The sequence below is a fragment of the Zonotrichia leucophrys genome, chromosome 4A (assembly GCF_028769735.1).
Source record: "Zonotrichia leucophrys gambelii isolate GWCS_2022_RI chromosome 4A, RI_Zleu_2.0, whole genome shotgun sequence".
In the NCBI taxonomy this organism is placed as follows: domain Eukaryota; kingdom Metazoa; phylum Chordata; class Aves; order Passeriformes; family Passerellidae; genus Zonotrichia; species Zonotrichia leucophrys.
The window spans coordinates 18,960,025-18,981,272 of NC_088174.1; the positions used below are offsets into that span (position 1 = coordinate 18,960,025).

The 21,248-nt window shown below is 50.0% G+C and overlaps 1 protein-coding gene across 8 annotated transcripts in view; it reads left to right on the forward strand.

Moving 5' to 3' along the window:
- MCF2 (MCF.2 cell line derived transforming sequence) overlaps window positions 1-21,233 on the forward strand; it is a 47,303-nt gene extending 26,070 nt beyond the window's left edge. For 5 of the 8 annotated variants that reach the window (XM_064712756.1, XM_064712764.1, XM_064712761.1 and 2 more), the window contains 20 exons: window positions 1,819-2,010; window positions 3,374-3,565; window positions 4,246-4,417; window positions 5,043-5,131; window positions 5,694-5,782; window positions 5,992-6,058; window positions 6,670-6,785; window positions 6,882-6,951; window positions 7,213-7,305; window positions 7,626-7,718; window positions 8,965-9,090; window positions 9,826-10,047; window positions 11,747-11,839; window positions 12,126-12,204; window positions 12,725-12,791; window positions 13,498-13,589; window positions 13,661-13,773; window positions 14,025-14,137; window positions 15,510-15,610; window positions 15,855-21,233. In XM_064712756.1, coding sequence (XP_064568826.1) covers window positions 1,819-2,010; window positions 3,374-3,565; window positions 4,246-4,417; window positions 5,043-5,131; window positions 5,694-5,782; window positions 5,992-6,058; window positions 6,670-6,785; window positions 6,882-6,951; window positions 7,213-7,305; window positions 7,626-7,718; window positions 8,965-9,090; window positions 9,826-10,047; window positions 11,747-11,839; window positions 12,126-12,204; window positions 12,725-12,791; window positions 13,498-13,589; window positions 13,661-13,773; window positions 14,025-14,137; window positions 15,510-15,610; window positions 15,855-15,907 — 2,232 coding nt within the window. In that variant the 3' untranslated portion in view covers window positions 15,908-21,233. The remainder of the gene's footprint in view (window positions 1-1,818; window positions 2,011-3,373; window positions 3,566-4,245; window positions 4,418-5,042; window positions 5,132-5,693; window positions 5,783-5,991; window positions 6,059-6,669; window positions 6,786-6,881; window positions 6,952-7,212; window positions 7,306-7,625; window positions 7,719-8,964; window positions 9,091-9,825; window positions 10,048-11,746; window positions 11,840-12,125; window positions 12,205-12,724; window positions 12,792-13,497; window positions 13,590-13,660; window positions 13,774-14,024; window positions 14,138-15,509; window positions 15,611-15,854) is intronic. The other 3 variants (XM_064712758.1, XM_064712757.1, XM_064712760.1) reach the window with 3 other exon arrangements.
- Window positions 21,234-21,248: the final 15 nt, after the last annotated feature.

The window sequence follows — 21,248 nt, forward strand, 5'->3', positions numbered from 1 at the left end:
GTGAGTGCTGCACGAAGGATTGATTTCATGTCTCTGCTCTGAGCAGCAAGGCTGTGATCACCCTGAAAGCCAGAAACAGGCTGTTTAATTATCAGAGTTAAAATAAATTGCTGAGCCACCGTGAATATCCGGAACAGATAAATGTCTGAACGTGGGGGAGGCGTGGGATTTAATGAGCTGGAAGAAGAATTATTTATATTTGAAGTGCTTTAGCTATGCTAATAGGCAGAAACTTGTTACCAGGCACATGGAGTTGCAGAAAAGTTGTATCCTGCCATGTCTGTGAGTTGAACATAACATATGGGTGAAGACTAAGAGATGGAGGGGAAAGAAGAGTGAAGAGAAATGATTCACAGGAGCCCAGCTAAGGCTGTGACCTTTGCAAAGGGATGTGCTGGGCACCTGGGCCAGGGGCAGCAGAGAAATCCTGAGGGCTCTGGGCACAGAAGAGTTCTAGAGAGAGGTTTGAGGCTTGCTGGCCATTTGGAAGAAATGTTTGTGGAGAGAGGGAGGAGGATCAAAAAGCCAGGCAGGCAGGGAGCAGCAGGAAAGCCATCCCAGTGGAAAGCCATCCCAGTTCCTCCCAGCCCTGGAGAAATCAGAACCAGTACACTCACTGAGCTGTGCAGAAAAGGTCCTGTGTTCATGGCATCAAGATAAACCTCAACTACTGCAATTGCCTTTGATGAGAATTGGGATGCTTGGGAGCATGGAGTCAGCTGCAGTGTATTCAGGGTGTGGCTCCTGGAGGGGCAGCAATGCATTGACAGCAGGCACTCACAGCCTGGCTGCTTTGGTGAAGTACTGCTTCATGCTGTCTATGGACAGGAAGGTTTTTCTCCCCAGATGGTGGGCACCATTTTATGCTGTGCAAGCCACTCCTGCTGGCCATTCCTGATGGCAGCCATCCCCAAGAGTGGCTGTGTTATAGTAACTTCTTTGAGCCAGGTCTAATAAGCTCTGGGAGGCCTATAACACACCCAGATAGCTCAGCTATCCTTGGAGGCATAAAAATCAGCAGGATGGCTTCTGTTGCAGTGTTGGAAATAAAAAGGTTTAGTAAAAGGCAAAATAGCAAACAGAAATACAGAGCCAGGTACAAGATGTCCCTGCTTCTGGTAAAACACTTACAAAAGCCATTAGTTTCTTTGTTCTCTTCTTTTTCTACTTAATTGCCCTGGTGGGACTTTTTGGCTCCTGTCCAAATAGCTATCCTTAAGTTTGAGGTGAAGTCCCCCAGGTCCTATGAGGTGTCTTTTCACTTAATAGAGGAGAGAAACTTGTGGGCTTATTTCCTTTTAAGGGGACAAAGGGTAATTTTGTCACTCTCAACAAAGGGCTCACTCCTACCTGGCTGAACCCTGGTGAGCTGGGAGGGCACACTGGTGTGTGGGGGCACTCTGGCACCATTTCTGTGTGTGGGGACACTGGCGCCATTTCTGTGTGTGAGGACACTGGCGCCATTTCTGTGTGTGGGGACACACTGGCACCATTTCTGTGTGTGGGGACACTGGCGCCATTTCTGTGTGTGGGGACACACTGGCACCATTTCTGTGTGTGGGGACACTGGCGCCATTTCTGTGTGTGTGTGGTCAATTTGGCGCCATTTCTGTGTGTGGGGACACTGGCACCATTTCTGTGTGTGGGGACACTGGCGCCATTTCTGTGTGTGTGTGGTCAATTTGGCACCATTTCTGTGTGTGGGGACACTGGCGCCATTTCTGTGTGTGTGTGGTCACTTTGGCACCATTTCTGTGTGTGGGGACACTCTGGCACCATCTCTGCGTGTGTGCCAGCCTGGGCTCTCCCCTCCTGCAGGAGCTGATAGGGAAGGCTCAGGTGGTGATCCTGCACGGGCACCAGCTGGCTGCCAACCACCACTACGCGCTGAACCTGATCTGCCAGCAGTGCAACGAGCTGCGGCACCACTGCGACCTGCTGGCCGAGCACGGCAAGAGGAAGCAGCTGCACCTGCAGAGGACCCTGGAGCTGCACACCCGCCTGCAGCAGGTACAGCTCACACACACGGGGCTCTGAGGAGATGGTTGGGTAGCCTCTCCATGGGCTTGGCCTCCCTTCTTGGCTGGAAACATCTGGAATTGCAGCTGTTCTTCACAGTTAATGGTAGGGAGGTGTTCCCCAGAGGCTGGAGGAGCCCCTTGGCTGGGGAGTCAGCAAACAGGGACCTGCTGCTGCTGTGAGGGCAGCAGAAAGACGTGGGCATCTCCACCCAACACCAAGCTCAGCTGCTGCTCTTGGTGGTGCTTTCATGCTGCATCCATGAATTCACTGACTTTGGAGGTTTTCCTGCCCAGTGTGACCAGAGGTGATGCTCTCACATAATCTCCAGCCCCTTTTTCTGAGGGGTTTGTTAAGAATGAACATGGCTGAGTGTGAAATGAGGTGACAGATTGGTAGATAGGCACAGCTGCTGTGTGCTAGCATGGAAGTGGAGTCATGTGGCTCCAATGCTCTTTTGATATCTTAATCAGCATCAAATATTCATTTAGGGAAATTCACGCTAATTAGGCCAGAAGGCACACGGCTGTAGTGTGCTTGAGGCCAATTAAGAGAAACAGAGGATTCTGACCCTGTTCCATTTCCCTGTTTTGGGAACTGGGGAGCTCCTTTTTCCTCCCTGTGTGCTCCAGTTCAGCCCTGTGCTGATCTGTGGGACACAGTTCCTCAGCCTGCAGCACAGGGGCCTCTCCTGAGCTCCCTGCAGGCCTGGCTGCTGCCTGGGGTCTGGCTTGGAGCACAGCATGGTCCTGCTCTCCATGTCCCCTGTCCTTTAACAGCACTGGAAATTCTCTGTTGTTCTTGGCTGGAGCATCCTCTCAGCCTTGTGCACACCTCAGTGTGTGAGTGCCAATAAGACACACACCACAGTGTGCCAGTGAGCCCCAGTTCAGGTCTGAGCCTCAGAAACCTGCCAGCCTCCCAGCAGGCTCCAGAGTGCCCACTTCAGCTTTCCCAGTGCTTGTGCCTGGGGTCAGCTGTGCAGCAGTACCCTATGGCAGGTGCTGCACTGATTTTGGCCAGGTACACCACTGATTTTGGCCAGGCACAGCACTGATTTTGGCCAGGTACACCACTGATTTTGGCCAGGCACAGCACTGATTTTGGCCAGGTACACCACTGATTTTAGCCAGGTGCACCACTGATTTTAGCCAGGTACAGCTTGGCTGGGTCTGTTGAAGGCTGCAGTCACCTTACAGAAAAAAGGTGCCTTTGTGCTTTCTGCTGCAACCCCAGCGAGTGCTGGGCTCTTTGGGAGTGCTGCTGGCTGCACCCAGAGCCAGCCAGTGACATTCTCATGAGAGCCTCGTGCCAGTGGGGTACTGGGGGGTCTCACTGCCTGTGCTGTCCCCAGGCCCTGCAGTGCTGTGATGAAGGTGCCTACCTGCTCGCCAACCAGCAGATGGACAAGTGCCAGTCTAAAGAAGGCGCCCAGAAAGCTCTCCAGGACATAGAGAGATTTCTTGAAAGCTCTTCATCCTACTTGAACTATGATCCCCAAGCCCTGCAGGACGATTTTGAGTCTGTTTTGACACCTGAGCTGAAGGTAAGCAGTTCCCCAGGAGTGAGGAGCAGGGCTGGGGTGTGTATGGCAGTGCTGGCACCCTGGCAGCCCTGTGCCAGCTCAGGGTGAGGTGGTGCTGGCTGTGGCTCCCCTTTTGGCTCTCTGCAGTGCCAGCTGCAGGGGAAGCTGGTGATGGGTCAGGGTGAGCTGATGCTGATTGTAGCTGTTTGCTGTGGGTCAGGGTGAGCTGATCCTGTCTATGGCTCTCTGCTGTGTATGAGGGTGAGGTGGTGCTGACCGTGCCTCCCCTGTCTCTCTGCAGTGCCAGCTGTAGGGGAAGCTGGTGATGGGTCAGGGTGAGCTGATGCTGGTTGTAGCTCTTTGCTGTGTATCAGGATGAGCTGGTGCTGACTGTGCCTCCCCTGTCTCTCTGCAGTGCCAGCTGCAGGCAGTGCAGGGGAAGCTGGTGATGGGTCAGGGTGAGCTGATGCTGGTTGTAGCTCTTTGCTGTGGGTCAGGGTGAGCTGATGCTGGTTGTAGCTCTTTGCTGTGGGTCAGGATGAGCTGGTGCTGACTCTGTCTCCCCTGTCTCTCTGCAGTGCCAGCTGCAGGCCGTGCAGGGGAAGCTGGTGATGGGTCAGGGTGAGCTGATGCTGGTTGTAGCTCTTTGCTGTGGGTCAGGATGAGCTGGTGCTGACTCTGTCTCCCCTGTCTCTCTGCAGTGCCAGCTGCAGGCCGTGCAGGGGAAGCTGGACAGCGTGCGCAGCATGTTTGAGAGCAGGCAGTGCTGCTTCAGGAGGCTGCTGGACAAGCACGTGAGGCCCGTGCAGCTCGTGGCTCCTCGGCCAGAGACCCCACCCCGGGCCAAGTCACCCCTGTTCTCTCCTAAGCACGGTAAAACATCCTGCACTTATGGATTTCCAGCTGGTAACTTTGCTGTGAGGCAGGAAGAGAAAGGCTTAGGATGGCTTTGAGAGGCTGACTAAACCTTGCTGGCAGAGAGAGAGTTATTGGAGAGTGTTTAATACATATCAGTGATTTATGAACTCCCCTGTGTTTGTGCTCCCATACCTGTGTGAAGGGTGAAGCTGGTTCCTTGTTATTTATTTCCGCTTCCCACTCAGTTCATTACAGCTGAGCATCTTGCCCTGTGTTCATAAAAGGACTTTAAAGCAGTATCCTAGCAGGGGGTGTTCTTTTTTGGAGTTTATTTGCTTTTATTGGTTTTGCTGTTATCATATGCTCAGGCTCCAGAGACTTTGTTAGGTTTTGATTACTGTGTTCCCTTAGTGAACATTTTGTTTTTCCTAAATATTTGTACTTTATGACCGTGGGATGTGCTGTGTGGAATCAGTATTATTTGGGATAAATACCCTTTATTTTGTCAGTCTGCTATTAGTGCTAGCTTACTAATTATTTAAAATGTATCCGCTTTTTCTTCCTGACTTATTAGCTTCTGTCTGAAGAATCTCTTTCACCATAGATGTACATTATGTAATTCTGCTTTTTTCTATTCAAGGTGTAGATTTTAATTCCAGTTTGAAATTTTCATTTGATCTTTCTCTCCCTGGGAAGAAAACTTCAAGAAAAACTCCAAGTTCTCGCAAGGTAAAAATTATTCATGGAATCTGAGTTAGTTTTATGGAAAAGTGAAACTGCTGTAAAGATTGAGTGTACTTTGGATTTGGAGATGCTCTCTTTATTTTCTTTTTTGTTTTTCCTTTTAAAAAACTCAAGCAAACCCAAGCCCTCTTGTATGCCTGTGGTTTAGTTGGGTTAGTCCAACACCTGAGCTCTGGCCTGACTGATTTTACAATATCTGGGTGCCCATTTCCTGTGTGTTGTTCCCTGAAGTTATTTCTCACATAACAGAGGTGTGTATTAGGAAATATCCCCATGCACAGATATTTTCCCTGTGGGAACTGTTCACTAATGGGTTATGTCAGCAGTATTTCACATTCATGTAGCAGAGTAATTTCTGGGAATTTTTGGCTCCCCATACATGTTACTCCCTTCTGAGGTTTGCTGCCATGGGGTTCTTATAAGAAAAATCATCTTTCCCCAGGGCTGCAGCAGGGCTGGGCTCCTGCTGCCCCTGCAGGCCCTGCTGCAGCTCTGAGCTCTGCCCACTGCATCCCTTTTCCCCTTTTTCCCCCCCTTTTTCCCCCAGATTGAGGTCATGCACGACTACCAGGAGAAGAGGAATTCCTTGCAGTACTTCATTTCAGACAGTGAGGACAGCTTGGATGTGCTGAAAGGGTGAGCCCTCGCCCCCTTACACCACCTAAAGGATGTTTGTTTGTGCCCAGTCCTTGCCCCATCCCTGTGTTCCTGCAGCCTGACCCAGGAGTCAGCTCCTGTGCTTTTACCTCCTGGTTATTAATGGGATCACGCAGTGGTTTGGGCTCCTTGAACTGTGGGGCTTTTATAGACATTAAATAGTACACTTGTATGTTTTTTCATTTTAGGCACGTGATAAATGAGCTTATAGAAACAGAGAGAGTGTATGTGGAGGAGCTGTTCACAGTTCTGACGGTGAGTGAATCTGCGGGTTCCCACTGCTGTTCCCTGGTCACTGGTACCAAAGGGCCCCTGCCACTGTCAGACTGAGCCCAGGTGGGACAGGCAGCTTCCACCAGGCTGCCAGGTCCCAATCCAGCCACAAATGCTCAAGTTTGCTCCTTAGGTTCTCTTTGTTGGAGGCATCTGCAGGAACAGTTGGTGTCAGGATGAGCTTTTCATCTGCAGTGAAGGAGAACCCTTGTGTTTGTACACAAAAGCACTGGTAATTAGCCTCAGCAGTGCCTGTAAAATATACAAAAAGCTGTTTCTCTAGCCTGTTCCCTAATTTCCTTTACCTTTAGGAGACAAAAGGAAGCAGCTTGTGTTTTATCCTTGGAGAATCCTGTCTCAGTACTGTGAAATGGTGACTGTATGAAGCACCTTGCTTTAGACAATGATTTTTCATGCTGTCATTTTAGACATTACTACTTTATTCCAAAATAACTCTTGCTGATGGCCAAAACAGGGAATAAAAGGGATATTGCACTTAGAAAGCGGGAGATCATATTGAAAGTCTGTTCATGTCCCCTTTTCACCTGCCTTTGGGGAGATGGCAGCTGAGTGTGAGCCCTTTTCCATTGCAGGGCTACAGAGCAGAGATGGACAACCCTGCCATGCTGATCCTGCTGCCCCCCGTGCTGAGGAACAGGAAGGATGTGCTCTTTGGGAACATGCCTGAGATCTACGACTTCCACAACAAGTATGGGGCTGCTCTCCTCCCTTCCCCCAGGCTGATCCTGCTGGAGCACCCACCCTGCTCACTGCTGGTTCTTGTCCCCTCTCCCATCTCTTGCAGGATTTTCCTGCACAGCCTGGAGAGCTGCCTGGGAGCACCCGAGAGAGTGGGATGTTGTTTCCTGGACAGGGTGGGTGAATCCTTGTCACTCTAATGCAGACTCCAAGGCCAGGCTTTCTCCTGGCTGTCACACTCTGCAGCACCCCAGCTATGTTGGTGGGATCAGGCCAGCAGAGATGGCAGAGCCCTGGCTGTGACCCCAGCTGTGCCTTTTTCACCCAAAATGTCATTGTAGACATTAGAGCTGGCAGCAGAGGTGAAAGCACACGGTCTGGGTGCTGGCTGGCAGGATTGGTCCCTGAGGGTGACCTGCCCCGTGCTTGCCTTGCAGAGGGAGGATTTCCAGATGTATGAGAAGTACTGCCAGAACAAGCCCCGCTCCGAGTCCCTGTGGAGGCAGTGCTCTGAGAGCTCCTTCTTCCAGGTGAGCTGCTCTTCCACCCACCTGGGCACTGCCTTGTCTGACAGCCTCCTCACAGCCCACAGGGCTGCAGTGTGCTTGGTGCTGTGTGCAGAGTGCGCACAAAATGCTCACTAAAGGAGATGTTGGTGTTTCTTGTACCCCAGGAGTACAGGGCAGATCCACAGGTTAATTTGCATGTAATTATAATATTTCTTTAGATGTGGGTATCATTCAACCCTTGGACATGAAACCCTTGAAGTCATCAAACCCCACAGCTGTGCTGTTGGAATATCTACTGACAGGTGGTGCAAAACTTGCTTAGTCTGACTTGTGTGTTTCAGGAATGCCAAAGGAAACTGGAGCACAAGCTGGGGCTGGACTCCTACCTGCTGAAACCTGTGCAGCGCCTGACCAAGTACCAGCTCCTGCTGAAGGTATGCCAGGTTGTGCCAGTTACTGCTGAGGGTATGCCAGGTTGTACCAGCTCCTGCTGAAGGTATGCCAGGTTGTACCAGCTCCTGCTGAAGGTATGCCAGGTTGTGCCAGTTACTGCTGAGGCTATGCCAGGTTGTACCAGCTCCTGCTGAGGGTATGCCAGGTTGTACCAGCTCCTGCTGAAGGTATGCCAGGTTGTACCAGCTCCTGCTGAGGGTATGCCAGGTTGTACCAGCTCCTGCTGAAGGTATGCCAGGTTGTACCAGTTACTGCTGAGGGTATGCCATGTTCTGCTTCTCAAGGCCATCAGCAGAGAGATTAGATTTGTTGTTTTTCAATTAGAGGTGACCTGTAAATCAGCACCAAGCCTTGGATGACATATTGCTTATCTGGGCGTCTCCTGAAGTGCCTTTCAGTGCAGATGAATGTTCACATACCTGAAAAAGGAACAGGTGCTTGTAGCAGGCCATTTTTAAGGAGAGAAAGACTCTTTGAGTCTGTTCAGAGATGCAGAACTTCAGATACACTTGTAAGAAAACCAAGACAGAGACAATCATGAGACTCTGATGAGTGAAATAAATTGTTGCATCTCTTCTCCTTGGGTATTGATAGCACCTGTAATCTTTAATGCGTTTATTCTGTGTCCCCCATCTGAGGCAGGACAGTGCAGTTATTCTCACTGTGTAAGGCAGGAGTTACACTTGGGGGTAGCTTCTGAACCTCCTTCCAGCCTCTTGAATGAGTATACATGCAGCTGTAGGTGGGCACAGGAGATCTGAAATGAAACCAATTTTGTCTCAGTGTTAAAATTCTGTCCTTCATTTACTGACCTGAAGGCTCTGGGTTTTATAAATTCTTGTTCCTGCCAGTCTGAAGACAGTGACCTGCTGCAAGCTCCTTTGAGGGCATGTTGGCACTAATGAAAACCCCATTTGCCTCATTTGCCATATCTGAATAACCCCAGCCTCATTTGCCATATCTCACCAAGCAGGAAAACACAGCACAAAGGGGTCAGAATGTGGTGCTGCTCTGTGCTGACTCCATCCTTAAGGAAACATTAAAAATAGGCCATCCCTCACTGGCCTGTCCACCTGACACTCACTGTGCTTTAGAGGGAGCCTTTTTCCAGGGACATGAAAGAAGAAACGCAGTGTAGGTCACTTGTGGGCATTGGAAACTTTGGGCAAGGTGGAAAGGTCTGCTTTGTTCAAGTGCAAACATGTGCTCTCCCATTTCTATTTTCAGGAGCTGCTAAAGTACAGCACGAGCTGTGATGGGGTTCAGGAACTTCAAGAAGCTCTGGTTGCAATGCTGGATTTGCTGAAGTCAGTCAATGACTCCATGCATCAGATTTCAATCACAGGCTATGATGTGAGTGGCTCTGGGCACTGAGAGCCCTGGCACAGGGCTGGGGATGCTCTGGGCATGGGGGTGTGCAGAGTGTGGGAGCTGGCCCAGAGCTGAACCTGTGCAGGGGTTTGGGATCAGGAGCTCTCACAGGTGACAGTCTGCATCTGATTTCAGGGGTTGGGATATCCTGAGCTGCTCGGTGCCCACACTTTGCCACCTTGTGGTTTTCTGGAGTATTTTTCCAGTGTCCTTCTGTGTTCTCATGGCTGACCGGGTAACTCTCCTGTAGCATTTCCCATTCAGCATTTAACAAATGCCTCTCTGAGGCTGAGTTTGAACCTTTCCCATTGGAGTGGTTGTATTTCCTAGGGTTTCAGGGGAGCTGCTGATCCCGGGCCTGGCCTTCTGGAGAGTTCCATCTCCTGGTGCCTCAGCTCAGGCTCAAAGCTCACTTCCCTGTCCCACTAAAGCAGCCAGAGCCCTTGACATGCTCTTCCCTAGGGGCTGCATGGTTTTCTGTTCTTTTAGTTCTTCCAGTTCCTGCCCTCCTAGGCTGGCTGCAGCCCTGCATGAGGGCTGTGCTCCCCTGGCTCCAGGCCATCATCCCAAAGATCCCCTGGTCCTTCCAGGAAGAACTATTCTGAGAGGGACATGCCTTGGAGCAGAGCTGGCCGTGTCCTGGCATTGTCTGGAGAGCCCTCTCACATTTTAATTCACCTCTTTTTCGTTCCTTTTTGTCTGTCATGATCTTCCCAGGGTGACCTGAGCGAACTGGGGAAAGTATTGATGCAGGGATCTTTCAGTGTTTGGGCAGGACACCGAAAAGGGCCCACAAAGATGAAGGATCTGGCCAGGTTCAAGCCCATGCAGAGGCACCTGTTCCTCTATGAGAAAGCCTTGGTCTTCTGCAAGAAGAGAGAGGAGCACGGGGATGGATATGACAAAACCTCATCCTACAGCTTTAAGCACTTTCTGAAAGTAAGGGGTTTTATTTTTGTGTTTTATTTTTGTTATAACCTTAGGGTGTTTTACACAGCCATGTATACTGCAGAGCAGTATTTCTGCAGAGCCAGGGGGTTTTATCTCTGACATGGGGTTTGGTTTCTGCTGCTGAGGGCTGTGTGCCCCACAGGGATGTGCAGTGATCCAGCAGCTGACAGTAAATCCTGGCCAGGGGGAGGAAATGGAATTTTAAAATCCACTAACCTGAATGAACAGACCTTAAATCTGTCTCTTCCTGGCACTTGTTCTGGGCATCATCATAGTAGATCATCTAAAATTTCTAATGTCTTGATGCCTGGGCAGTTTTGTAGGAGCCTCTATAAACTGCCAAGGCAAACCAGGTGCACAGAACTGGGAATTGCAGTGACTCTATAGATGAGGTGCCCTAGGCTGCCCAACAGCTTTCATCAATTTTAAGTTTTTATAAAATCAAACTGGAGCCTCATCCAGCTTTCTAAAGAGGAAATGGCCTCAAGCTGTGCCAGGGGGTTCAGCCTGGCTGTGAGGAGTGGGCATCACTGGCACAGCTGCCCAGGGCAGAGGTCCCCATCCCTGGAGGGGTTTAAAGCCCCGTGCAGGTGGCACTTGGGGACAGGGTCAGTGTCCCTTGGCAGGGCTGGTTTTGTGGTTGGACTCGATGGTCTCGGGGTCTGTTCCAGCCTCAGTGTTTCTGTGCTGCCAGGAGCAGCTTGGTTCCTGCTCCCTGGGGCTGCTCCTGTCCCTGCAAAGGGGCAGCACCATGAAACAGTTGGAACAGAACATTTGTCCACGGCACCTGTGCTGTAAATCATCCAGGGCTTTCAGACCTGGGCACGCACACATTGTCAGGAGGAACAGCTCTGGTGAACAGATGTTATTTCTGAGGGTTTGTTTGTGTTTATAGTGGATTTGTCTGATCCAGTCTGCGTGAATAATTTATGATAGATGATACCTTTATTATTACATCTGTTCCAAAACATGCAAGTGGGATACTGGAGCTATTTCTGGCCATGCCTTAATCAGTGAATAATTGCCAGCAAACCCTGCTTTGAGGGAGAGGATGGTTCCTGTGCTGTCAGGTATTGCAGCAGGTTTCAGCTTCATGGCCTGCTCAGGAGGGAGGGCAGAGCTCTCCTGTTGCTGAAGAGTTTTGTGTCTCTAATCATGGTTTGAGCTTGGTTCAGGTGGGTCACACTGTGCAGGTCCTGAAGGATTTGGGCCTTTGCTGTTTCATCCAAACTGACAGAAGTGGATGGGGATGATGAGTAAAGCAGCATTCAGCTGCAAGCCAGGCTTGGGGCACCCAATAATTAACCCTGCTTTTGGAAAGAAATAATCTGTGGGGATAAATAATGTGTATTATAACATGTCAAGTATTTACAAATCTTCATTTGCCAAATCTGAGACATTCTGTGCAGAAAGAGGCAGCTGAGATGATGCTTCAGTTGGTTGCACTGGTTCCCAAATGAAGTTCCCAAAGGTCCATTGATTTGTTGTGGAAAGCTCATCCAAAATGCAGCTGATAGAAAGTCAGGAGGAACGAGACAGATAATGACTTCCAGTTGCTACGTAAATTGAAATTGATGCAACATGTTAAATTCAGTGCAAACAGGTTTCACTTGCTGCCAAAGTCTGCATTCCTGGGGAAGAGAGAGCTCTGTGCTGTGTTTAATTTTCTGTTTGTTTGGGTTTGCAGATGAATGCAGTTGGGATAACTGAGAATGTGAAAGGAGACCATCGGAAATTTGAGATCTGGTACAGTGGGAGAGAGGAGGTGTATGTGGTGCAGGTTTGTCCCTTCAGAATCTGGGTATTTGCACATCCTCAGAACTGTGGGGAGGAAATGTCTCATTGATCTCCCTGCTTGTAGTGATAGCTCTACAATTGCCACTGTGCCTTGCCTGGATCTAATGGGAATCATCAATTTTAAAAGATCAAGACTGTTTAAAATTTAGTAGTAGCTTTGGGGAAAAAGGGGATTTCAGATAATTACAGCATAGAAAAGTAAGGTTTTATTCCTACATTATAATGGATGACTCTTAATTCAAAATTCAGACAAGTTTCTCTTCTTCCAGGCCCAAACAGTAGATCTGAAGATGGCATGGTTGAATGAAATAAGAAAAATTTTGTTCAAGCAGCAAGAGCTTATAAAAGGTACATTTGCTCAATTTCTCTGTGGCTTTCATTCTGCAGCAGAAGCTTTCCTTTTGGCACATTGCTGATCTTCAAGTCCGCTAATTCTCTCTGGAGAGTTAATTTTTAGAGCCTGGTAGCAAAATGCTGGAGTGAGGCCTTATATTGCAGGCAAATAACTCACCTTGGAGCAGTAAAAAGTGGGTGCTGATGTGAAAATGAATCACAGAAGTACATTTTTTGGGTTGTCATTACCTTGGGCATTATTTCCCATTTGTTATCCTAGGTTTAATGCAACAAGATACAAACCAGATGCCTAATTGTGAGCATCTCATTCTCCTCAGGAGCATGCTCAGTGTTGGGTTTGTGCTAGCATGCCACTTTAATCATCATTAACTCTGTGCTTTGCAAGAGCCCATAGGTCTGTGTTCCTCTGAGCAGAAGCCAGTGGGGTTGTGTGAAAGGTCTCATTTTTAAAGCAATGCTCCAAGTGTGAGAGCTGCAGAAGAGAACTGGATTGAAGCTGTGTTTGCCCTTGCAGCAGGGGAGAAGCAGCAGCCTGGCTCGTGCTCGGAGCAGCTCCCACTCTCCTCGCAGCTGGGGGACAGGTGAGTGCCGGGCCAGGCTGGGCCATGCTGGGCTGGGCCTGGGCTGGGCCAGGCTGGGGTGGGATCAGCTCCCACTCTCCTCCCAGCTGGGGGACAGGTGAGTGCCGGCCTGGGCTGGGCCATGCTGGGCCTGGGCTGGGCCAGGCCGGGCCGTGCCAGGCCATGCTGGGCCTGGGCTGGGCTGGGCTGGGCTGGGCCATGCTGGGCTGGGCCTGGGCTGGGCCGGGCTGGGCTAGGCCGGGCTGGGGTGGGATCAGCTCCCACTCTCCTCCCAGCTGGGGGACAGGCGAGTGCTGGGCCGGGCTGAGCTGGCCTGGCCTGGCCTGGCCTGCTGCTGGCCCTGTCCTGGGGAGGGGACAGCTGGGATGTGCCTGTGCTCCCCCTTGGGTGCCCGTGGCCTGGGGACAGGGTCTGCAGGGACACCCTCGAGCCTGGCAGCTCAGCTGATGGAGCAGAGCAGAGACAGGGCTTTCATTAGGGCAGAGACACTGCAGCAGCTTCCTTCCCCTCCCAAAAAGATTGGGAACTGGGCACTAAGTCCTTAATCTTCACAGAAACGTACACTGAGAGGTCAAACATACACTGAGAGGTCAAACATACACTGAGAGGTACCAGGGTTATTTCTGCCCGTCTGACAAACCCTCCTGGGGTTGGTGCTCACTGGGGAGGTAAAGCGGGGACTGATTCTGTCCTTTTGCCCCCTCAGGAAGCAGCAGAGAGCCTCCATCAGCTCGGAGGAGAATGACTCGGAGCGCACCAGCCCGGTGCTGCTGTCCCCCCAGAGCAAACCCCACAGAGGTAGGGCCCCTTTTCCCCCCCCGGGGCCTCTCTGGGGCTGCTGGCCCAGGCTGAGCCCCGGTGTGTTGCAGGCTGGCCAGGAATGTCCCAGTCCCTGGAGATCTGCGAGGGGCTGGAGGAGTGGGCGGGCCAGCAGGAGCTGTCCAACTGCTCGGACACCGAGGAGGAGGAGGGCACCCAGCTGGTAGGTGATGGGACACCCTGGGGGCTCACTCTGCCTGTTCTCCTCACTGACAATGCTTGTGTCTTGGCCATGTCCCTCAGAAATTCCATATCTCAGTGTGGGCAATGAGAGGATGTCTCAGCCAGAGTTTCTTGAATAATTCTGATTCAGGTCGCTGGTAGGGCTCTGCTACGTTCCCTGCAGCAGTCAGGCATCACAGCTGCATGATACACAAGGCAGCTAAATAATGCAAGTTTTTCTCTCTACCACAGTCTCCAGGAAAATACAAAGCCCTTGCAGACTGCAAGAGGAGAGGATCAGAGGACCTGCTGGTGAAAAACGGGGATGAAATTCAGCTCTTGCATGAAGATGGTGAGGGACAGTGGTAGGTATTTCAGGATTCCTTTGCCTTATCTCTAAGAGCCTGCAGGGCAGTCCCTTCACATGTCACTTGCCTGGTGATACAGTAATGCAGCTCCTGGCTGAGCTCTAGGCCATTCCAGAAAGTGGAGAATTCATTCTCCTGCCAAGACTAGATCCATCCCCACTGGCATAGCCTGGGGAAACGAGTCAGGGCTCCCCTGGCCATGGGTCTCTGCCTGATCTGGGTTCTCCCAACACCTTCACACCCCTCTTGCCATGCTGTCCCCAATTCAGACAGTGCTTCCCTCTGTCCATCCAGCTCAGCTCCAGGCTGTGTCCCTCTGGGGTTACTGACAGCCCCAGGGAGTGGCTGCAGGGTGTTTGCCTCCCTCAGACAGCTGTAGGAGTGTTCCCTACACTGGGGATGGCTGCAGACTGTTTCTGTTGTGTGTAAAGCTGTAAAGGCTCACAAGGGAACCCCTCAGGGCTGGGAGCATCCCCTGGGAGCCCCCCTGGGCCTGCTGGACCATCCTTGTCTGGGGGCAGCCTGCCCCCCCTGAGGCTTACAGCAGTTTGGCTGAGGCTTCTGCTCTTCCCTTTGCAGGATGGTTCTGAGCAGCTCTCAGCCAGCCCAGTGTGCCAAAGCCCTCTTTGGGGTGTGGGAAGGGTGATGTTGGCAGGAACCTGGGACAGGTTTGTGCAGGATGCACAGATGTCAATGCCCATGCAGGATTCCTGGCTGAGAGCTACAGCCCCTGCACTTCAAGGGAAATCAGAACAGGTTAAAATAGAATATTTCAATTGCAAGGGATCTGTAAGGGTCATCTAGTCCCACTGCACTTTGAAGAATTCAGTTTGTTGTTAGCCAAAGCAGATGGAAAGCACCTCACATTTGCTGAAAGTTCACCTCTCCTGGGGGCTCCAGCCAGTGCCAGTCAGAGATTTCTCACACCAAGCTTTTTGTTAGCACAAATTTCACTGCATGAGTGAGACAGAGGGTATCACTTCTGAGCATGAGTATTTCCAGCTGCCTAATTTTGGCTTGAATTTACTTACAGTACCCTGACTAAAATCATCCTACCAGTCTAAATGGCAGAGGAGTGAGAAAAATAATTACCCTTGACTCCTTCAGTAGCCAGTTTCCCTGAGCTGGCATCTCTGGAGGTCTTGGGCAGGATGACTGGAGAGGGAGTCCTGTCTACAGAGGTGTAGGCTTTTTAATTAGGTTCCTAAATTGAGGTGGGAGGAAAGCTTTAAGCACATGGCCAGGCCCTGTTAAAATGCTTCCCTGCTTGGGGTAAATTGCTGCTTGCACCCCAGCAGTGGGGAGCAGGCCCTCACCAAACTGCTCTGGGTGCGTTGGCTTCTGTTCCTAATGCTGCTGTCATCCCAAGGCTGGTGAAGAACCTCAACAGAAGGAAAGAAGGCTGGATCCCTGTGCACAGTCTGCAGATTGTGGTCGGGGACTGCAGGTTTCGGAATGCCAAAGTTGCAGGTATTTGATAGCACGCCTAGCAGAAATATCCCATAGCTCAAACCAGGTCTTTTAAGCCATTTGCATTACACTTGATCTACTAAACCTGGCTGCTTATGCCTCTGCTGGAGTAATAGGAAAGCAAGCAGCTATCCCAAAAAGCCTGCAGAAGTAGTAAATTAAGCTTTTTTGGTTGTTTGTTTGTTTAAGATGTTTCTGAGACTTTAGGCACGAGTAAATTAAAACCAAGCATTTAAAAACGTAGATTTCATTGCAAGAGCACTGGGTAGAAGACCGGGGAGAAGAGACGGAGTCTGACCAGGGATTCCAGGACTGTTTTCCTCCTCCCTGCTGTAGCTCACACCTCCTGTGGAGCAGGAGGTACCTAAGCCAAATCTCCTGCTGCTGCTAAAGACATCGTGGCCTGACCCCAGCACTCTAAGGCAATACTTCCTCCCTGCTGCCTCACTCCTGCCCTCACTGCTGCCTGCTGGTCAATCCACCCTAGAGAAAGCTCATTATAAACAGGTTTCAGCCAAAGGCTCAGAGTTTTCATTTTCTAGCTGTAACTGTACATAGCAATAGACAGGGAAGCATAAGAGATGACACAAGAAAATGCCTTAAGAGCAGCCTGTTGCCCTTGCCATGTCACTGCTCCATGTGTTGCCTCATCACCACACTGTCCTCAGCAAATGGGACACCAGGGCTGGAGGTGGAACAGCTCAGGAAGCCCACACAGACTTAGTCCATTAAAAAAATAAATTAAAATTTACTAGCTATCACTGTATGAAGCAAAACTTGAAAGGAGATTTCTATTTTAAAAATTCTTTTTGTCAGAATCTGTTTTTTTGATGAAGGTGAAGGAAGCCACCTGAAAGGCTCAGAATTCCAGTCAGCTCTTGATGGTTTTTTGGTGTATTTCAGTGAAATCCTTCCTCTACAGGAAGGTATGTTTTATCCCCATTGTTGCAGGGCACACAAATCTCAGAGGTTGAAGGTTTGCTGATTTTCTGTAAGGGGTAGTTTGCTAACCACTGTTCAGAGTTCACTGGCACCCTGCAGTTATGGCTCCCTTGATCTTCTCTCCATGCATAGCTACCCCATCTCACCAGGTCCTATGCAGAAGGGTTTTCCAGCTGAGAATGCATCTCAAAAAAGGTGCTGGGAAACTTTGAACCCTGGTTTGCACTGTCAGTGGTGATGTCCGCACAAACCTAGAGACTGTCAGCTCTGCACTGGTTTATAGAGTTGCTGAGTACAAAGTGAGGGGAATTGCATGGGGTGAAACCACAGAAATGCCTCCTGTGAGTGCCACACCCCTGCCCAGGTACCCCAGAGCTGTGACCCAGGCTCTGAGAGCACTGGAGCTGTTTTCCATGTTTTCCGTGTTCTCTTTGCTGTTTCTGCTGGTGCCTGCAGTCCCAAGGCACGATTCTAACCTTGCACACACCAGGAAATACTGGGGGATGATGTGGGATGTTCTCCGGCTATTTCCTAGAGCTATTCCTAGAGCTTTCCAGCACTGTGTCCTTACAGCCATAAGCAACTTGCACTCTGAAAATTGATTTTCATGCAGTTCTTCTGCACTCAGCAATTGCCTTTACCCTGGGCTGGTCCCTTCACCCTGCAGTGACTCTGGGCTGGGCTCATTGCTGCTGCTGCAGGAGATGGAGCTCTTGCTCCAGTCAGCAGAGGAGATCAGGCAGCCAGGCTGGTGGAGCCAGGCAGGGCAGGAGCAGCCTCAGATCCCTCCCTGAGCTGCCTGTGCTGAGCTGCTGCTCTGCATGTCAGCAGTGTAAACCTGGTTAACACTGTGGGATCCCTGGGAGCTTGGGGAGTGCTGGAGTCACCTCAGTGCTGGGAGAGGCACTTTGGCATTTGTGGGGACAGTGCCTGTCTTGCTGCTCAGCTCCAGGTTCCCCTAATTAAAACTCTGTGTCCAGTCACAGAATTTCACAGCAGAATTCACACAAATCTGGGGTTTGGGATTTTTGTCAGGGCAAAGCCTTTATCTGAATAGAATAAATGGTTCCCTTACCTTCACATTTCTCCTTGGATTTGTCCTGTGGCCCACCACAGGATGGCTGATACCTGCATGCCCACAGGCTGTTCCTTTCCCCTCCTGCAAATGATTCCAGTGTTGAGCCAATGCAGATCATCATGAAGTTCCAGGGAACTCTTTGCTGTCCATTTTAAGTGAGCAGAGGGGTATTTGGTCAATGCTTCACTTCCCAGCTTTGCAAATCCATGGTCCTCTTGTAAATCTTGGCCTGGACATGAGCCATGAGTTCCCTGGGAGGAAGGTGGCTGGCTTGGAGAGCATTTTGGAAATGAGTTTTCCTTCTGCTGTGCCTCTAGCTGTAAGTTCTGAGATTAGTCCTTGCTGCTTCCTTCCAGACAGATTTATTCTCTCTGCTGTGCAAACCCATGGTGGATTTTTTAATGTGCATGATGAAGGAGCAGTTTTGTATTGCAGGTGGTAACATGCAGAGCTCTAAATGGAGAATATTTGGAGAGAGCTGTGCTCAGAAAGAGCAATACTCAGAATGTACTGCTGCTGAGGCTCACCCATGTGCTGGGGGTTTCAGCTGCCTTGCAGGTGGTCAGGCACTGCCTGGTTAACTGGCTTGGCTTTTCCATGAATTAACATGGGGATGCAAGATTATCTCCTCATTTCAGGGAAGGTTGGGGCCCCAGCATTACAGTCCCAACTCCCTTCTGCCCTGGAGCAGGAGACAAAGCATTTCTGCATGTCCCTTGGTGGCAGTGTGCCAGGGTCACAGTGGGCAGCACGGGCAGGTCTGTGCCAGTGAGGAGGAGGAGGAAGGTCTCACCTCTCAGCACACTGCACTGCAGAACCAGGTTCCCTTTGAACTCTCTTCCTTCCAGGGCACAGGCTCCTGTTCCACATGCCAGACCCTCTCCTAGTTTATTTAACATCCTGCTTGCCAAATCCTCTCCTCCAAGCCTCAGGGGGTCCCCTGTGCCTGCTCTCCATGCCATAAAGCTGAGCAGAGATTTCCCCCAGCTGGCAGTGCCTGAAGGACTGAGCTTGCATGTCCTGTGCCCTCACTGGGATTGTCCTGTGCCCCCTGGACAATCCCTGGGGATTCTCTGTGCCCCTGGCCACCCTGGACCTGCCTGGCCAGGCTATTCCTGCCTGTGGCTCCAGCTTTGGCAGGCTGCTGTGCCATGTTGGCTGAAGGGTGCCAGCTGTACCCACGCTCTGGCTGCTGTGCCATGTTGGCTGAAGGGTGCCAGCTGTGCCCACGCTCTGGCTGCTGTGCCATGTTGGCTGGAAGGTGCCAGCTGTGCCCACGCTCTGGCTGCAGTGCCACCACAGCTGGCAGCTGCAGCACAGCTCCTTCCCTGCCCCTCACTCCCTTCAGTGACTGCAGCCACAGGCTCTTGTGTCCACACAGGGTCCCTTAGAGGCAATGCTGATTGTTTTTAGCCTTTGAAGCATAAAGCAGGGTCTCTCCTATGCCCTGCAGCTCTTTAGTAACCCAGAAACCATCTCCAGCCTGACAACATAAAGAGCCCAGAGAAGATTTCAGCTGGCCTTGCTGTGATAATGAAGTGATAGGTGATGGAAATGAGTCAAACCCTGTGGTCCCGCCTTAGTCAAGGCTCTCACTGAAGCCAGTGGGAGTTCAGCTTTTAGGGAGAAATGCAGGAGTGCATTTGGGTTTTTTTCTGTTATACAAATGTTACATGATTACAGGGAACAATGTCTTTCTTGGAATCAGATGCTTTAATATTAACACCATTCTCCATTACTTTATAGATGCTGCCCTGTGTAACACCAGAAAGTTTAGTTCCCCTTGAACTGAGGGTGAACTAGCAGCATCCCATTTTCGATGCTCTTGGGAAGCTTTCAGCTCAGTGTTACAGAGAAATAGCACAGTAGTTGGAGCTGTCCTGTCCTGTTCATCACATTCACAGACCTCCACAGCCTCATCTGCACTGAGTGGGACTGGGGTCCTAAGCAGCTTCTCATGCTCATAAAGGAAGCCATTCTCTGCTCTTTGGTTTTGTTTGCCTGTGGAAATGATGGTATTTTATTCATTTTCCTGCTGTTTTTCCATGACATACATCATGTTTCATCAGAGAAGTACACTACAGTTTCCTGACACTTCGTTTAGATGCTTGAAATCTCCTCTGCAGGTTGAAGTAGGTTTTGCCTACATACTAGCTGACAAGTGTTGAAGTTGCAAACAAGAGTTGAGTTTTGGTAAACCAAAAAGAAAAAAAAAAACCAAACCAAGAAGCTGTATGTCCTGCTTAATTGATTTTATGGGTGGATTTTTCTTAACTATCTGCTTCAGCTGTGTGAATGTAATGTTCTGTAAGAGCATCATCTGGCTGACTCCACGTGAGGAAGCAATAACACTAAAGATCCTCTTTTTGCACTTGGGGTCTGACTCCAGCCCACTGCAGTCAGCCTCCCTGATCTCAGTGGGGTCTGGGTCAGCTCAAACTGACACCTCAGGGTTGTCACCAATCACTTAGGGTCCCAAAGCGTCCCAGGGCTGAAACCTGTATCTAGCAAGTGTTGAAGTTTACATTAATGTATGTACCTTTGGAACACGTGCCATAAATCCGAGCTAAATGTCCATGTTTGCACTAAGGATGTTCTTGTGATAAGACTTTTTCAGCATCTTTAACAATAATGTATCTACTGAATTTTTGAGATGGGGAAAAGAATGTTGAAGACTGATAATTTAATTTTGTGTTTCTTTGTCTAGTTTTGCTTTTGTAGAACTTAGGTAGGTACAGGTGGTTTGAACTTTTGAGCAGATGTGTGCAAAGAGCACCTGAGTGTGTGGAGAGCAGGGTTAATGGTGTGCATGCAGTAGTGAGTTTGCTCTGCCCCAGCCAAAGGAAATGTTTATTCCATGGACTAAAGGGGGACCTTTATGATCTGATTTTCATTTGTGAGCTGGTCCTTAGGCACAGGTTAGGTCAGAAGGTGCTGGGTTTGTTTTGTGCCTGTTGTTGTGTGGAGCAGTTGCTGAGCTGCTGTCTGGGGTGGCCTGGGGCTCCCCAGCCCCCAGTGGCTGCTCCTCCAGGACTGGGGGGAGCCCTGAGCCCCTCAGAGCCAGGCCCAGCTGAGTCTGAGCTGAGCAGCCCCAGAGCCAGCACATCCCGTGTCCTTCACTGGAGCCACAGTGCTACCACTGCAGGCTCTGTTCCTCTGCTTCCAAATCAATCACAATGCACTCATGAGGTGGGAAAGTCTTAATTACTGTTGGGGCTCTTTCTAGTGGTTACAATTCTTGTGCTAACAATACACATTTTGAGGTACAATGTAAATATTTGTCTGAAACACAGCACACATTGCATATTGAATGATTTTAATCTTTTTTGTCTTCCATAGTTTTAAATCTTAGCTTTTATTAATTTATGAGGTTGATAAGTTCTGCAAATCTGAATGTACAGTCTGAGGTTTTTAACATTTGAAACTTTGCACACATGGTATGTTCCCCTGAGTATGCTGTTGAACTAGGCTCTCCATGTATATGTATAAATGACAGTAGAGAATTTTCTCTGACTGCAAGTTTAAATGAACTATATTGTATATGTACCTGTAAAAATGTGTTAAATCTATATTTAAAGATTAAAAACTTGTTAAATAAATCCATCCGAGAATATGCTA